Raw genomic sequence first — 17,679 nt, forward strand, 5'->3', positions numbered from 1 at the left:
TAGCTAAAAAGAATTATGCTACCACACAGAGATGCCATAAAGGTTAAACATGTAGGATGTCACTAAAATTTCTTTTATTTTTTTTATTACCTGTGGTAACATTTTTTGAAATTTGTATTTGTTTTTTTCGATAAATTTATTTTGATGAAACAATTTGTACACATCACGCCATCATAAACTCACAAACATTTGCACACATTCGTTCATTACAACAATAAAAAATTTTTCGCCCTAAGCTGCAGACTTGGCTTATTGCACGTAGCTAATATCACAGCTGACTAGACTGTAAAAAGTTCTTCGAATAAACATTCACATGCAAAATAAAGATATCGTTTTGATCAATTTTTTTCTAAAGTTATCCCCATTTGACAAAGATTGTCCTTTTTTTTTACCCCAAGTGTTTATATGCACAACAAAGACAACATGCTCACTTTTCACCCTTTTTTTATTAATAATATTAATAATAATAATTGATACTGTATTTATCCCAATATGGGAAAATTCTTCTCTGCATTTTGAACCATCCCCTGAGGTGAGCAGTGAGCTACAGACTATTTAACAGTAGCAACAGTTTTTTTCCATTGTTGTACAAATTCCCTGTAGTGTTGTTATAAAACTATACATAAGTTTATATTTTAAATTTCATATTTTAAACAGCTTTTTTTTAGTTTACAAAGTGTTTTTTCTTTTTCATTAAATGTGAAGAGCTTAAGCTTAACTTTTGTATAATACTCTATGGTGATATTTTTATGAGTACTACAGGTTTTGGTCATGTTTGATCAATTCAAATATGTTTAATAATCTTTTTTTAAACCCAATTAGAATTGGTGTCAATTTTCGTAGCACCTTTGCAATTTATAAAAACCAAAACACTAAAGTTTCAATTTCATTGCAGCAAAATTATAGGGCACGTTGTATTTTATTTTATTTTATTTTATTCTTATTACATAGTGAATCATTTCCAAGCTGTGTCACTATTAAACCCCAACGCCAGGTGTCAGTGATGCTTCTTTTTCAAATCAGAAAATGCAGAAAAAGAGTAGAAGAAGAAATTAATTCGCTCGAATAGGAGCAGCGCCGTCTTCTGTTGTTAGAGTAAAATCTATACCAAAAAACGCCATTAACTATTTAGAAAGGTAATTTTGCACCTGAATTCTACATGTTTTGTTGTCTTTCGTGTGGCTTTATATTTTTTCCTTACGTATAGCTCTCTAGATAGAAGCATCATCATTCAAATGCTAACGCTAGCTTGAGTTTTAGCAAGAATAGCTGACCTTAGTTTTGGTGGACAAAGACGATAGCTTGTGCTGGAATTGTTTGTAAATTTGTTTCATTTGCGAACTTGCATCTTAAAGCCATTCACTGTTAATAAAAAAATAATGCCATGCCAGTTTTAGTTGCCTGGATACTTATTTAACACGTCTTTAGTTTCGAAACCATAAGCACGCGGCCTTGTTAGCCAATGTTAGCTGTGCAGCCGCGGATTGCCTGAGATTGACCGTCGCCATTGTTGAGCAGAGGCGTTTTTTCTTTCGTGTCATTGAGACTATATTAGCGACCCGGTTGTAAATAGTTTTGAATATTTAGAATTCGTTATTTAGTCTTTTAAATAATTATTTTAAATCTACCTATACACATTTCCGCCCTCATCTGCTTAGGGATTTAAAGACCCACTCTGAAATGCTTAACACGTTCTTCTTGTAGCATGTATCTCCTGATTAGAGGGCATAAAAAATAGATTTGGATTAGATTTCTGAGTATTCAAATTGTTGTGAAAGACGAGCAAACGAAAACATGCCGTTGGAAAAAACAAAACTACAAAACGTTGTAGTCGTGACGTAAGACCTTTATTCTACTTGCAGACAATTAGATCCATGTAGATTTTTGTTTTCTTTGGCTGAGCTGGCTTCTGGCTCAAAACTGTACGCCTATATATGTCCAATACTTTTTTTCCTTTTTTGCACCGGTAATGTTTGCTTGGAGTTGTGAGCTTGCAAGAGTGTAAACAAAGGGATGATGGGAAGTCAGGACAGGCTTACTCACCCACAACGCTGAACTCCTGCCGCTCTGCAGAAACTGTCTTGAAAAATGACCGTTTTTTTTTTGTTTTTTTTTGGCTAAAACAGCTCAATCATTTAAAAAAACCCACTGACAACGCTTTTGAAATGGCTCAAAATATGATCGGAGTGGGACTTTAAAAACGCAGTTGTGTTTGTATTGTAGGAGCTCTTGGTTTTTGTTTAGTGTTCCTGCTGTTCATTTTGTGCTTTGAAGTTACTGCTGCAATTTGGACTTTGGGGTCTCCACATTTGTTGCCTTCTGAACTGCTGTGGAGGATCTAAAGACTGTCCACTCCCACAAGTAAAAAGCAACAGTTGATCTTAAAATGCAAGTGCCCCATTCTGTGTCAGCAGCGTCATCCCTCAAGCACCATGACTGATGGCCGCATCTATATCGGGAATCTTCCCATTGACGTCCAGGAGAGAGACATTGAGGATCTCTTCTTTAAATATGGAAAAATTCGTGAAATTGAACTGAAGAATAACAGAGGAACTATTCCTTTTGCCTTCATCCGATTTGAAGATCCACGGTGAGTTTTGTCGGATGCTCTACAGCAAGTGGAGTCACATTCCCTTTGTTGGACACCTTACATTTTGTGGTTCTAATACTCCAGTAACTGCCAGCAGGGAACGGATGGAGCGTAAGACCAGTAGGTGAGCTTTGGTAAGGAGGTATTTACTCTCTTCCCATAGGGATGCGGATGATGCTGTATATGGAAGGAATGGATATGTATATGGAAACTCCAAACTCCGTGTGGAGTATCCTCGGTCCACTGGTGGTAAACCCACTCCAATGGGCCCAGGTGGAGCAGGACCAAGAGGAAGGTTCGGACCCCCAACTCGAAGGTCTGAATTCCGGGTCATAGTGACTGGTAGGTGGATTCCATGAGTCGTGGCCTTAAACCTTTCAACATATCCTGGAGTACAGTGGGACTGATAGGAACAGAGCAGTCAGTGAGAAACTCTTCCCTCTTTCCCCTGGCGGACTGGAGGACAAATAGATCAAGTTGTTGTCAGATTTGTTTCTCTCTTATGGCGGACTGGAAGACAAGGGGACTGGCAGATGGACATCATGAGTCATATCCAGATGTTACTCTTCCAGAAGATGAGCGAGCTAGTAAATGGACGCCATGACTCGTGGGCTGATACTCATCTCCTCTAGAAGATGGGAGAGCTAGTAAATGGACGCCATGACCCATAGGTAGATGTTTACCTCGTCCTGTAAGTCAAAACTAAAATCAACACCCTAGACAGATGGTTCTTTCTCATGGCGGACTGGAGGACAAAGGATCTTGTAAATACATGTCATAGACCATAGAGTTCTTTCTATCTCATGGAGAACAAAAGAACTTTTAAATGAACCTCATAGACAATTGTTCTCCTGGTGGATCAGAGGACACTCACATTAGTTGGAGTCGTGGGCAGGTGTTTCTTCTGGAAGATGAGAGAACTAGTGAACCCACATTATGCCTCATTGACAGATGTGTCTCCCTCATGGCGGACTGGAGGACAAACAAACTAGAATACGAAGGTCATAAAATGTAGGCAAGTGGTTCTCTTTCCTGGAGAACAAGAGTAAGTGGACATCATGAGTCATAGACAGATGTTTCTCTCATGGCGGACTGGAGGACACAATAACTAGTGGCTGGATGTGATGAGTCATAGACAGATGTTTCTCTTGGCGGATTGGAGGACAAAGATCTAGGACATGGATGTCAGGAGTCAGATGTTTCTCTCTCATGGCGGACTAAAGGACAAGGGAACTAGTAGGATGTCCCGCAGAGACATGTCTCATGGCGGACTGGAGGACAAGAGAACTAGTAAAGCCCATCTTGAGTCAGGCAAAAAAGGTTCCCCTCACGGCTGACTGAGGATGTGGTCAAGTCTGCTTCTAATATTATGAAAAACATCGGCCATTTTGGCTCAATAATCCCAACTTCAGTTGTAGAAACTGGTAGGTGTAATTTCTGTTTTTTTAATTAAAATTGCTAGGTTTTTCTCCATGTTTAGTTAGACACCTTAACTAAGAGTATACATTAAAAGCCATATATTATTGTCTAACATTGGGGTGGTGGTTTAGAACTGAACACTATAACGGAACCTGGAAACATTTACAGAATGATAGAACTTTATTGAGCATTGTTTTTTTTATGGCAAGAAGTGTTAATTTTTAAACATGTATGTCTATGAATATGTCTACCCTTTTTTGGTTATCTGACAATTGTGTTTTAGGAATAGGAATCTTCACTAATGAACATCTGGGTTACACACTTTTAAACACTTTTAGCTGTAACATGAAAGTGTTTTTTTTTGTGTGGTGTTTTTTTTTTTGCAAATAACCATTTTTCTCATTTGTTGTGCTGCAAGATCCTCAAATATTAACCTGTCTTTACAGATAGTTTAAGTTCTTAGAGGTGAAAAGTTTCATTCTTTACTGTTTGTACAACAAAAAGATGTCTGTGTTTGTTTAAAAACAAAGATTTGTTCAGGCTGTTATGTAACTCGAAGGAACAGCGTGTCACATGTTTTCTCCTGCTCCAGGGTTGCCTCCAACTGGGAGCTGGCAGGATCTGAAAGATCACATGCGGGAAGCAGGAGATGTTTGTTTTGCAGATGTCCAGCGAGACGGAGAAGGTGTAGTGGAATTTCTCCGTAGGGAGGACATGGAGTACGCTTTACGCAGACTGGACCGCACTGAGTTTCGTTCGCATCAGGTGATTGGCCAGTCCATGCTGGGGTGTTGACTTTGGGTCATATAATAGAGAACTGATCATTTTTTCTGTTGGTCTTAACAGGGGGAGACCTCTTACATCCGTGTCTTTGAGGACAGAGGAGCGACCAGCTGGGCTCGGTCACGCTCTCGTTCCAGATCCAGAGGCCGCTATTCCCCTCCGTTCTACAACAGAGGCTCCCCCCCTCCTCGCTACCAGTCACCACCGCGCCATGCCATGAGGCATAGCCCACCCCCTAGGAGGCACCCCCCTCAGCATAGCCCCCTGCCACGCCATTACAGATAAAAAGGCTCATTCTTTCTTTCATGTAGTTGGAGTAACTGTTTTGTAATTCAGCATTTTATTGCTTTTTTCTTTTTCTTCTCTCTTTTGTGATGTTAGGCGTTCTCACAGGACATACGATCATTAAAGAACCCAAACATTCCACGGTCACTGGCGCTTCCCCACAGCTTTAACAAAAAAAAAGTTTGCATTTAAACTCTTCTGTCATCTCCGAGAAGCATTGCTGACTTTGAATTTGAACTTTAACTGACAACCGTTTTTTTAAAAAAACTTTTTTTTTTTTTTTTTTTAACAAAATTGGCAAGCATCAGCATTGACAGAAACTGTTGCACAGCAGCTGCAAGACTGAATGTCATATCAGGTTTTGACTACACTTTGTGTCACATTTCAGTAGCTGTGAGGCTTAGTGATTCTCCGAATGTCTGAAGCTAATGATTATTGTACAAATAGTTAGACTTTCGCGTGACATTGAGTGTTCTTTCCTTCACTTCTTTAAAGTTCAACCTGTAACTAAGGTGGCCAGTGAGTGAAAAATATTTGCATCCTATGTTTGCTTTTTCTTATTGAATAAAAGCCAAACTTTTACAACTATTTTTCTGGATTTGAAATATTTTTGTCCTGTAGTGTTAAATAGAATTGGTTGGATTCTATTACTTGCAAAAAATCTAATTTTCCTTCATTCAATTAAAGAATTGATTCAACTGACAGCACTTGCTTACAAATAAAACAGTTTACATGGTGTCCAAAATATATTTTAATACACAATAATTATACTTAACCATTTTAGAGGACAGAAAAAAATAAATTTCCAGTGATATACTTGTGTTTTCATTATTTTCAGACGAGGCTCCATATACATCATATTGCATTTTTAAAATATGTAATAGCTTTTTTACAATATTCATTTCAATACATTTTTTACACCTTTTGACAACAGCAATACACAGATAGCGGTACTCTGGCATATTTAAGTTGTACACGGATACGTTAGCAGTGACACTGAAACAAGTCGGAAATGAAGCCACAAAAAGGAATGTTTTGGACTTATTGAAAACGGTGGGTGGCACCAATTTACCAGATTTTGCCATGTTGAACATTTCTTACATTTTTTTTGCACAGATTTTAAGATATTCATGTCGGAACTGTCTCCCATATAAATATTCATCATTGGAAATACCGAATCAGCGAAGGTTTGTACACTAACATTAAATACTAATATCTCTGGGGAAGAATATACAGTTTAAAAAAATGTTCAAATGACGCTCACACTAAAAAAAAAACCCATATTCTAGAAAAAAACGATTTGTTTTTAATAGGAATTGAGAAGGAAAAAAAAAGAAATTGACAAGACATACATCAAATTATCTGATAGTGCAGCTAGTGACTTTTACTTGACAAGATGTCTTGATTTGAGAAAAAAATGTGTAGGCCTTAGTAAGAAGGTAAAATCTTGAAAATAGGCAAAAAAAAACATTTTGAGCAGTAATTTAAGACAAAAAAAACTAGGATATAGGAGCTTGATTAGAAATTATTTTCTACTAAAATTGAGTTAATAAATCCTGAAATAAGCTGTTGTAAAAGAGTTTTTTTTCTTGTTTCAATACTGAATAAAGGAATGGAATATGGGGATCAAATTGAGTGCATTTCAAATCCTGCAAGCAAAATAACACAGCATTGTTGCATCTTAACTTCTGCAGTATTGCCCACTGACAGTAAATTAAATTTAGTTTAAGTTATAAAAGAAATTACGAGGCACAGTCTGAAACTGATGTGAAAAGAAAAATGTAGGCCTGCTTCCTAACAAGGATGAACAGGAGAATCCTTTCTTGTCATCGGGGAGGTAAAGAGGTTTTGCAGGAAAATGATGCAGAGAGGCTCAGGACTCGCCGACAGCATTGTTGTTGAGGAGTTTGGCAAAGAAATCAGGCGAGTTAAAGACAAGGCAACTATGAACTGTCAAGACTGCTCCTTTGATAAACGTGTTAAGGAGGTGAGAGCTACCACTGCAAACTGACTGTAGCACAACAGCTTCTGGTGCTGCACGGCTCATTTTAGCTCTGCATGTGTTAATCTTTTTATAAGAAATAGTGACAAGCTGACAGACCTAGGAAGATGTGGCACATGGCTATCTGCAAATACAGTTTCAACAAGCAGATTCCAGTGAAAACTGGAAAAGGATAAAAAAGCAAAGTGCAGAGCAGTTCAAACATAGAAGGCTCAGTTTAAAACACGCACTTGAGTAAATGATGGCATCTAAAGTAAGTATGTGCTGGTCTGCATTTCCTGCAAGATCAGAAATCCCAAAAGAAGTCATGTCAAACAATGGCAGGTACAATTACAGGTAAATGATCATTTCGAAAACATACTCAACTGCTTTACATGACATGTGACACACAAATGCACATGGTAGAAGTGTGTAAACAGAGTGAAAAAAATTGGTTGCTGCATCCCTGAAACAACAGCTGAATTTTAAGGCAAAATAAAAAAATATCCTGAAGCTGTTTCAATACAGGTTACATTCACTGGGTGAACATTAACACTTCAAAAATCATGTTTACTGACAATACTCGCATCTCCTTACTGCGAAACAGGAGCAAACAGAACCTATTTTATAATGTTTTTAGAATAATGAGCAGCTTTACTGTAAATGTGCACCAGTTTTCAAACACTATTTTCTTATAGAGATATACTGTATATGACTATCAAGTCAGATAAATCGACCATGGCTGCAGAGTCCTGCGTTACTTGTTCTCTATGAGGGTCTGCACTTTGTGGACCAAGTCTCGGGCCATCATCAGGACCTGTGGAACGTCATGTCGCTCTGCCATTTCTGAAAGGAGAAATAAGAAATTCATTTGGACAAAAAACAACACAAAATCCTGGTAGTATTTAACAAAACAGTTTCAGAATTTTTGCAAAAAGCCCAACGTTATAATTAAATATAGTAAACTCATTTTGACTCAGAGATCTAATTTAGTTTGGCAGATTTTATTAGCATTTTCAAGTAAGAATGTATGAAATAAAACATCAGTAGTAGATAGATGATGGAAATCTTATATGGTAGAAAAAAAACAAAATAAAAATGTATATATTTTTTATTTATTCAAGTTTATTGACCATACTTCACTGGAATTTTAAAACCTGCTTACAACCACGTCACATTAGAATTCTGTTTTACCGGTAACTATATGTAAATATTATTACATAGGTATTGTTAAAAAAGGTTTTCAATAAAGGTAACTGAGAAAAGAGAGTAATTACTAAAGAGTAATCGTTAAAAAATGCTTTCTGAAATGTGCTAAAGTTTAAATGTTCAGTTCTTGTTAATATTATAAAAAAGTATGAGCATGAAAAAAAAAAGTTATTAAATTTGAAAGCGCTCAACTCAAATTAATCTCTTTTACTAATGTGGTGTAATTTAGGTTTTAAAACATTTTTGTCTTCTATAAACCTTGTAGGAACTGTTTCAATTTTTTTCTTTTAAGTTTTGATCACTGCCAGTTGAAATACTCATATGTATGTTTGGGTAACTGTGGCACCTACAAATAGATCCATGTACGTCTGGCTCTAAAGCATACAGCTGAATAGCTCCAACGTTTCCATTTTTTCCAATGTTGCCATTTTTGTTGCTCGTTAATGTTGGCTTGGGGGTGTGAGGGGCTGTACGCCATTGCACAAACATGTAAACAGAGAGCTCTCAGTAATATGGAGAGGGGCTGCACCGCACTAATGGCCCCATCCACAATTCAGAGATGAAATTCTAATGAACTACTGCTAATCTGCAAAAGCTATGTCCTAGAAAACGAGACATTTTTTCAAATTTTGGCAAAACTGCATAATCATAACTAAAAGACCACAGGGAACACTTTTACAATAGATCAAAAGGTGATTGAAGTAGTATATTAAAATAATACAATAGCGGCCAAAACATCAACAATTAAAGCCGCAAGCGTCGTTGTATGGCCCGCAGACGCAACCCGCTTTCCACGCCCAAGTCTACGCACCACCGCCCTAACCGCCCTCACCGCCCTCACCGCCCACTTTTGATGAAGGCTAGTCAAAACTGCATATGCTAATTATGCTAATTATGCTAGCTATGCTAATGTGGCTAAAAGTGCTAGCATAGCGAGCAGCATCATCAACTGACTTAGAAAAACACATTCCTCCATTGGTGAGAGCTACATGTCATAAGTTGATAAAAAACCCACTTTTTCCAAAATGGCGGCTTTTCTGTTGATTTTATCTCCATAGCGACCATTTTATGTTTTGGTCCCCTCAGGAGGATGAACAGATTGACGTCAGTTTCTGACAAATCGGTAAAAGTAAACTTTTTGTCGTCCTTAGCAACAGTGGTTTTATGCTAACCACGCCCACATTCCTTATATGTCCATGTCCAGTCTTTTTCAATGTATTCTGTTTCAGGCATGAATGCATGCATTCAATTTTCACTGTATTGTATTGAAATGCATGGGAGTTATAACAGTGCGCCACTTTGCTAGCTTGCCACGCACACGCCGCTCAAAATCTACAACTTCTAATTCCAACATTTTTTCCACAGTAGCTTGCCATTGATGCCCAAAAAGTTTCGAGACAATCGATGAAAATTCCAACGACAAGTTTACGTTTGAATCTGGTGGTAAAGGTGTTTTTTATAGAAAATTCAAGATGGCCGCCTTTTCCCGAGGTCAAATGTCGACGAAACTCCAAAGGTGATTGTAGACTTACGCTAGGGACATGCGAGTCAAATTTCGTCAAAATCACTCGAAAAAAAGTTCATTTTTCCATATTGTGTAAAAACGCGAAAAACGCAAAATGGTAGATTTTGGCACAAAATGGCCGCCAAACCGTAGGTCGTGTCGCCATCACGTAATGATTTCAAAACTTTCTTTGGATATACCCGACAAAGTTATCTGAGTTTCGTTAGCCGATTCTTAAAAATAAAATCCGAAAAAAATTTTTTTTGCAGAGTCAGCACTTTTTTTTGCGATGGTTTTTTGTTTACCACGGCCACATTCCTTTATGGATTTTGTCGTATGTGACATCGTTTTGTTCAGTGTGGGACAGGGTATCGCATATTTCAGTTTCAGGCTATTCCGACAAAATATGTACGAGCTAGCTAAAATGGCGACGGTTGCAAATTCGCCACGGGCACGCGTTTCAAATTCTACAACTTCTAATTCCAACATTTTGTCCACAGTAGCTTGCCATTGATGCCCGAGAAGTTTCAAGAAGATTGATAAAAATCCCTAGGACGAGTTTTCGTTTGTATCTGTTACTAAAGGTGCTTTTTTTTGAAAATTCAAGATGGCCGCCCCTTCCCAAGGTCAAAGGTCAACAAAAATTCTTTGGTAGTTGTAGAATCATGTTTGTGGCATGTGTATAAAATTTCGTGAAAATCGCTCGAACAAGAGTATCATTTTCCCATAATGTCAAAAAACACGAAAATCGCCATTTTTCTGTGTTCGCCACAAAATGGCCGCCAAGCCGTAGGTCGTGTGGCCATCCCATAATGATTTCATAACTTCTTTGGGATATCTCCAACACACGTGTTTTGGTTTCGTAACTGTATTTCGAAATATTTTTTTTTGGCCCCATAAGCGATTTTCGGCCCATTCATTTTTTTTACGGGATCGCTCGCCGTGATGTCATCGACTTCGGGGGGGTGGCGTTCTCTTTGCCAAAAATTCATTTTCAATTTATCCCAGGTGTGTGCCAATTTTGGTGAGTTTTGGGGTATGTGGCGGGGGTCAAAATTAAGCTCAAAGACGCCGTTATAGGACAAGAAGAATAATAATAATTAAAGCCGCAAGCGGCGTTGTATGGCCCGCAGACGCAACCCGCTTTCCACGCCCAAGTCTACGCACCACCGCCCTAACCGCCCTCACCGCCCTCACCGCCCTCACCGCCCACTTTTGATGAAGGCTAGTCAAAACTGCATATGCTAATTATGCTAATTATGCTAGCTATGCTAATGTGGCTAAAAGTGCTAGCATAGCGAGCAGCATCATCAACTGACTTAGAAAAACACATTCCTCCATTGGTGAGAGCTACATATCATAAGTTGATAAAAAACCCACTTTTTCCAAAATGGCGGCTTTTCTGTTGATTTTATCTCCATAGCGACCATTTTATGTTTTGGTCCCCTCAGGAGGATGAACAGATTGACGTCAGTTTCTGACAAATCGGTAAAAGTAAACTTTTTGTCGTCCTTAGCAACAGTGGTTTTATGCTAACCACGCCCACATTCCTTATATGTCCATGTCCAGTCTTTTTCAATGTATTCTGTTTCAGGCATGAATGCATGCATTCAATTTTCACTGTATTGTATTGAAATGCATGGGAGTTATAACAGTGCGCCACTTTGCTAGCTTGCCACGCACACGCCGCTCAAAATCTACAACTTCTAATTCCAACATTTTTTCCACAGTAGCTTGCCATTGATGCCCAAAAAGTTTCGAGACAATCGATGAAAATTCCAACGACAAGTTTACGTTTGAATCTGGTGGTAAAGGTGTGTTTTATAGAAAATTCAAGATGGCCGCCTTTTCCCGAGGTCAAAGGTCGACGAAACTCCAAAGGTGATTGTAGACTTACGCTAGGGACATGCGAGTCAAATTTCGTCAAAATCGCTCGAAAAAAAGTTCATTTTTCCATATTGTGTAAAAACGCGAAAAACGCAAAATGGTAGATTTTGGCACAAAATGGCCGCCAAACCGTAGGTCGTGTCGCCATCACGTAATGATTTCAAAACTTTCTTTGGATATACCCGACAAAGTTATCTGAGTTTCGTTAGCCGATTCTTAAAAATAAAATCCGAAAAAATTTTTTTTTGCCGAGTCAGCACTTTTTTTTGCGATGGTTTTTTGTTTACCACGGCCACATTCCTTTATGGATTTTGTCGTATGTGACATCGTTTTGTTCAGTGTGGGACAGGGTATCGCATATTTCAGTTTCAGGCTATTCCGACAAAATATGTGCGAGCTAGCTAAAATGGCGACGGTTGCGAATTCGCCACGGGCACGCGTTTCAAATTCTACAACTTCTAATTCCAACATTTTGTCCACAGTAGCTTGCCATTGATGCCCGAGAAGTTTCAAGAAGATTGATAAAAATCCCTAGGACGAGTTTTCGTTTGTATCTGTTACTAAAGGTGCTTTTTTTTTAAAATTCAAGATGGCCGCCCCTTCCCAAGGTCAAAGGTCAACAAAAATTCTTTGGTAGTTGTAGAATCATGTTTGTGGCATGTGTATGAAATTTCGTGAAAATCGCTCGAACAAAAGTATCGTTTTCCCATATTGTCAAAAAACACAAAAATCGCCATTTCTCTGTGTTCGCCACAAAATGGCCGCCAAGCCGTAGGTCGTGTGGCCATCCCATAATGATTTCATAACTTCTTTGGGATATCTCCAACACACGTGTTTTGGTTTCGTAACTGTATTTCGAAATATTTTTTTTTGGCCCCATAAGCGATTTTCGGCCCATTCATTTTTTTTACGGGATCGCTCGCCGTGATGTCAACGACTTCGGGGGGGTGGCGTTCTCTTTGCCAAAAATTCATTTTCAATTTATCCCAGGTGTGTGCCAATTTTGGTGAGTTTTGGGGTATGTGGCGGGGGTCAAAATTAAGCTCAAAGACGCCGTTATAGGACAAGAATAATAATAATAATAATTAAAGCCGCAAGCGGCGTTGTATGGCCCGCAGACGCAACCCGCCTTCCACGCCCAACTCTACGCACCACCGCTGACCTGACCGCCCTCACTGCCCTCACCGCCCACAAATTAAAAGCTAGTCAAGGCTGATTTTGCTAATTATGCTAATTATGCTAGCTATGCTAATGTAGCTTAAAGTGCTAGCATAGCGATCAGCATCATCAACTGACTCAGAAAAACACATTGCCTAAAATGCTAATTATGCTAACTATGCGAGTTATGCTAACATAGCTAAAAGTGCTAGCATAGCGATCAGCATCATCAACTGACTCAAAAAAACACATTCCTCCATTGGTGAGAGCTAAATGTCATAAGTTGATAAAAAAACCCACTTTTTCCAAAATGGCGGCTTTTCTGTTGATTTTATCTCCATAGCAACCATTTTATGTTTTGGTCCCCTCGGGAGGACGAAAAGATTGACGTCAGTTTCGGACAAATCGGTAAAAGTAAACTTTTTGTTGTCCTTAGCAACAGGGGTTTTATGCTAACCACGCCCACATTCCTTATATGTCCATATCCAGTGTTTTTCAATGTATTCAGTTTCAGGCATTAATGCATGCATTCAATTTTCACTGTATTGTATTGAAATGCAGGGGAGTTATAACAGTGCGCCGCTTTGCTAGCTTGCCACGCGCACGCCTTTCAAAATCTACAACTTCTAATTCCAACATTTTTTCCACAGTAGCTTGCCATTGATGCCCAAAAAGTTTCGAGACAATCGCTGAAAATTCCAACGACAAGTTTACGTTTGAATCTGGTGGTAAAGGTGTTTTTTATAGAAAATTCAAGATGGCCGCCTTTTCCCGAGGTCAAAGGTCAACGAAACTCCAGAGGTGATTGTAGACTTACGCTAGGGACATGCGCGTCAAATTTCGTGAAAATCGCTCGAAAAAAAGTTCATTTTTCCATATTGTGTAAAAACGCGAATAACTCAAAATGGCAGATTTTGGCACAAAATGGCCGCCAAACCGTAGGTCGTGTCGCCATCACGTAATGATTTCAAAACTTTCTTTGGATATACCCGACAAATTTGTCTGGGTTTCGTTAGCCGATTCTTAAAAATAAAATCCGAAAAAAATTTTTTTTGCCGAGTCAGCACTTTTTTTTGCGACCGTTTTTTGTTTACCACGGCCACATTCCTTTATCGATTTTGTCGTATGTGACATCGTTTTGTTCAGTGTGGGCCAGGGTATCACATATTTCAGTTTCAGGCTATTCCGATAAAATATGTGCGAGCTAGCTTAAATGGCGACGGTTGCGAATTCGCCACATGCACGCGTTTCAAATTCTACAACTTTTAATTCCAACATTTTGTCCACAGTAGCTTTGCCATTGATGCCCGAGAAGTTTCAAAAAAATCGATAAAAATCCCTAGGACGAGTTTTCGTTTGTATCCTTTACTAAAGGTGCTTTTTTATGAAAATTCAAGATGGCCGCCCTTTGCCAAGGTCAAAGGTCAACGAAACTTCTTTGGTTATTGTAGAATCGTGTTTGTGGGATGTATGTCCGATTTCGTGAAAATCGCTTGAACAAAGGTGTTGTTTTCCCATATTGTCAAAAAACACGAAAATCGCCACTTCTCTGAATTCGCCACAAAATGGCCGCCAAGCCGTAGGCCGTTTGGCCATCCCATAATGATTTCATAACTTCTTTGGGATATTTCCAACACGCGTGTTTTTGTTTCGTAGCTGTATTTCGAAATTTTTTTTTTTTGGCCCCATAAGCGATTTTCGGCCCATTCATTTTTTTGACGGGAACGCTCGCCGTGATGTCATCATCGTGGGGGGGGTGATGTTTTCTTTGCCGAAAATTCATTTTCAATTTATCCTAGGTGTGTGCCAATTTTGGTGAGTTTTCGGGTATGTGGCGGGGGTCAAATTTGCGATCTACGGATCCGTTAGAAACGGGAAGAATAATAATAATTAAAGCCGCAAGCGGCGTTGTATGGCCCGCAGACGCAACCCGCCGTCAACGCCCAACTCTACGCACCACCGCCCTCACCGCCCTCCACGCCCACTTTTGATGAAGGCTGGTCAAAACTGCATATGCTAATTATGCTAACTATGCTAGCTATGCTAATGTGGCTAAAAGTGCTAGCATAGCGATCAGCATCATCAACTGACTCAGAAAAATACATTATCTAAAATGCTAATAATGCTAACTATGCTAGCTATGCAAATGTGGCTAAAAGTGCTAGCATTGCGATCAGCATCATCAACTGACTCAGAAAAACACATTCCTCCATTGGTGAGAGTTATATGTCATAAGTTGCTAAAAAACCCACTTTTTCCAAAATGGCGGCTTTTCTGTTGATTTTATCTCCACAGCAACCATTTTATGTTTTGGTCCCCTCGGGAGGACGAACAGATTGACGTCAGTTTCGGACAAATCGGTAAAAGTAAACTTTTTGTCGTCCTTAGCAACAGTGGTTTTATGCTAACCACGCCCACATTCCTTATATGTCCATATCCAGTGTTTTTCAATGTAATCTGTTTCAGGTATAAATGCATGCATTCAATTTTCACTCTATTGTATTGAAATGCATGGGAGTTATAACAGTGCGCCACTTTGCTAGCATGCCACGCACACGCCGTTCAAAATCTACAACTTCTAATTCCAACATTTCTTCCACAGTGGCTTGCCATTGATGCCTAAAAAGTTTCGAGATGATTGATGAAAATTCCAACGACAAGTTTAAGTTTGAATCCGGTGGTAAAGGTGTTTTTTATATAAAATTCAAGATGGCTGCCTTTTCCCGAGGTCAAAGGTCGACGAAACTCCAAAGGTGATTGTAGACTTACGCTAGGGACATGCCAGTCAAATTTCGTCAAAATCGCTTGAAAAAAAGTTCATTTTTCCATATTGTGTAAAATCGCAAAAAACTCAAAATGGCAGACTTTGGCACAAAATGGCCGCCAAACCGTAGGTCGTGTCGCCATCACGTAATGATTTCAAAACTTTCTTTGGATATACCCGACAAAGTTATCTGGGTTTCGCTAGCCGATTCTTTAAAAAAAAATCCGAAATTTTTTTTTTTAGCCGAGTCAGCACTTTTTTTTGCGATCGTTTTTTGTTTACCACGGCCACATTCCTTTATGGATTTTGTCGTATGTGACCTCGTTTTGTTCAGTGTGGGCCAGGGTATCGCATATTTCAGTTTCAGGCTATTCCGATAAAATATGTGCGAGCTAGCTTAAATGGCGACGGTTGCGAATTCGCCATGCGCACGCGTTTCAAATTCTACAACTTCTAATTCCAACATTTTGTCCACAGTAGCTTTGCCATTGATGCCCGAGAAGTTTCAAAAAGATTGATAAAAATCCCTAGGACGAGTTTTCGTTTGTATCCGTTACTAAAGGTGCTTTTTTATGAAAATTCAAGATGGCCGCCCCTTGCCAAGGTCAAAGGTCAACGAAACTTCTTTGGTAGTTGTAGAATCGTGCTAGTGGCATGTGTGTGCAATTTCGTGAAAATCGCTCAAACAAAAGTATCGTTTTCCCATATTGTCAAAAAATACGAAAATCGCCAATTCTCTGTGTTCTCCACAAAATGGCCGCCAAGCCGTAGGTCGTGTGGCCATCCCATAATGATTTCATAACTTCTTTGGGATATATCCAACACACGTGTTTTGGTTTCGAAACTGTATTTCAAAATATTTTTTTTTGGCCCCATAAGCGATTTTCGGCCCATTCATTTTTTTTACGGGAACGCTCGCCGTGATGTCATCGTCGTGGGGGGGTTGACGTTCTCTTTGCCGAAAATTCATTTTCAATTTATCCTAGGTGTGTGCCAATTTTGGTGAGTTTTCGGGTATGTGGCGGGGGTCAAAATTAAGCTCAAAGACGCCGTTAGTGTGCAAGAAGAATAATAATAATAATAATAATAATAATAATGAAACGAAGCAGAAACAATATAGAAGTTTTTGCAGTCAGGTGGCTATGGAGAGAAATTAGACTCAGTCGGATTTGTGCGTGCGTAATTCTTGATTTGTGCGTAAATTAGGATTTGTGTATGCATATTCTTGCTTTGTGCGTGCGTAAATTAGGATTTGTGCATAAATTTGGATTTGTGTGTGATTTGTTACTCACATAATACGTTTTGTGTATAAGTTAAAAAAATATAAAATGAAAAAAATACAAAATGCAATTTACGTATGCACAAATTAAGATTACAACAGCTTGAAACTACTTACACACACACATCTTTAAAAAACACGCACAAATCCCTTGTTACGCACACACGAAGCCAAAGTTACGCACGGATCTACCGTGAGACTGTTTTCACGTCTCACAAATCCGTCCGTAAGTGCTGCGTTTAAATACTAGTGGAATGCTCGGTCATTAGAATTTTCCTATCAGCCTTCCCTTCTAAACGTATTTCCTTCAGTGGGTGTAGCAAGGCTTTAAAAAGCTTTGAAGGAAAATAAAAATTATCGTCTGAGAATATGACGTCCACTTTTAAACGCTAATATATATGTTAAAAGTATATTATTCTCCGAGACACCGGATTGATGTAAAATGCGTAACAGGAACGACCAGTAAGGGGCACTGTTTTTTTTTCTTCCGGAAAAATCAAAGGCAGTCAGACTGAGAGAGTCACGGGAAGAATGGCGGCCCATCTCGGTGGTCAGCGCCCCGAAGTAAGTAGCCTCTATGTTCCACACTAACATCTACTGTCTTCATGTATTGATTGAGTCATTGTCTGGATACGTTTGGAAGGGAAGGCTGATAGGAAAATTCTAATGACCAAGCATTCCACTGGTATTTAAACGCAGCACTTACGGACGGATTTGTGAGACGTGAAAACAGTCTCACCGTAGATCCGTGCGTAACTTTGGCTTCGTGTGTGCGTAACAAGGGATTTGTGCGTGTTTTTTTAAAGATGTGTGTGTGTAA

General features: G+C 39.0%; 2 protein-coding genes across 5 annotated transcripts in view; one reads left to right on the forward strand and one right to left on the reverse strand.

Moving 5' to 3' along the window:
- Nucleotides 1–1,004: 1,004 nt before the first annotated feature.
- On the forward strand, nucleotides 1,005–5,665 carry srsf9 (serine and arginine rich splicing factor 9). 2 transcript variants are annotated; one of them, XM_023961173.2, is made up of 5 exons: nucleotides 1,005–1,136; nucleotides 2,415–2,590; nucleotides 2,754–2,932; nucleotides 4,602–4,774; nucleotides 4,856–5,665. In XM_023961173.2, the coding sequence occupies exons 2-5, from the start codon at nucleotides 2,433–2,435 to the stop codon at nucleotides 5,075–5,077; spliced, it is 732 nt and encodes a 243-aa protein (XP_023816941.1). In that variant the 5' UTR covers nucleotides 1,005–1,136; nucleotides 2,415–2,432; the 3' UTR covers nucleotides 5,078–5,665. The 2 variants fall into 2 exon arrangements, with proteins under 2 accessions (XP_023816941.1, XP_023816940.1); XM_023961172.2 differs by having other exon boundaries at nucleotides 1,006–1,136; nucleotides 2,412–2,590.
- A 145-nt stretch (nucleotides 5,666–5,810) lies between these two features.
- Nucleotides 5,811–17,679, reverse strand: part of sgsm1b (small G protein signaling modulator 1b) — a 41,503-nt gene continuing 29,634 nt past the window's right edge. For all 3 annotated transcript variants that reach the window (XM_004074916.5, XM_078956263.1, XM_078956265.1), the window contains one exon: nucleotides 5,811–7,904. In XM_004074916.5, coding sequence (XP_004074964.1) covers nucleotides 7,816–7,904 — 89 coding nt within the window. In that variant the 3' untranslated portion in view covers nucleotides 5,811–7,815. The remainder of the gene's footprint in view (nucleotides 7,905–17,679) is intronic.

This window comes from Oryzias latipes, chromosome 12 (genome assembly GCF_053564925.1).
Source record: "Oryzias latipes strain Hd-rR chromosome 12, Olatipes_Hd-rR_3.1".
Taxonomy (NCBI): domain Eukaryota; kingdom Metazoa; phylum Chordata; class Actinopteri; order Beloniformes; family Adrianichthyidae; genus Oryzias; species Oryzias latipes.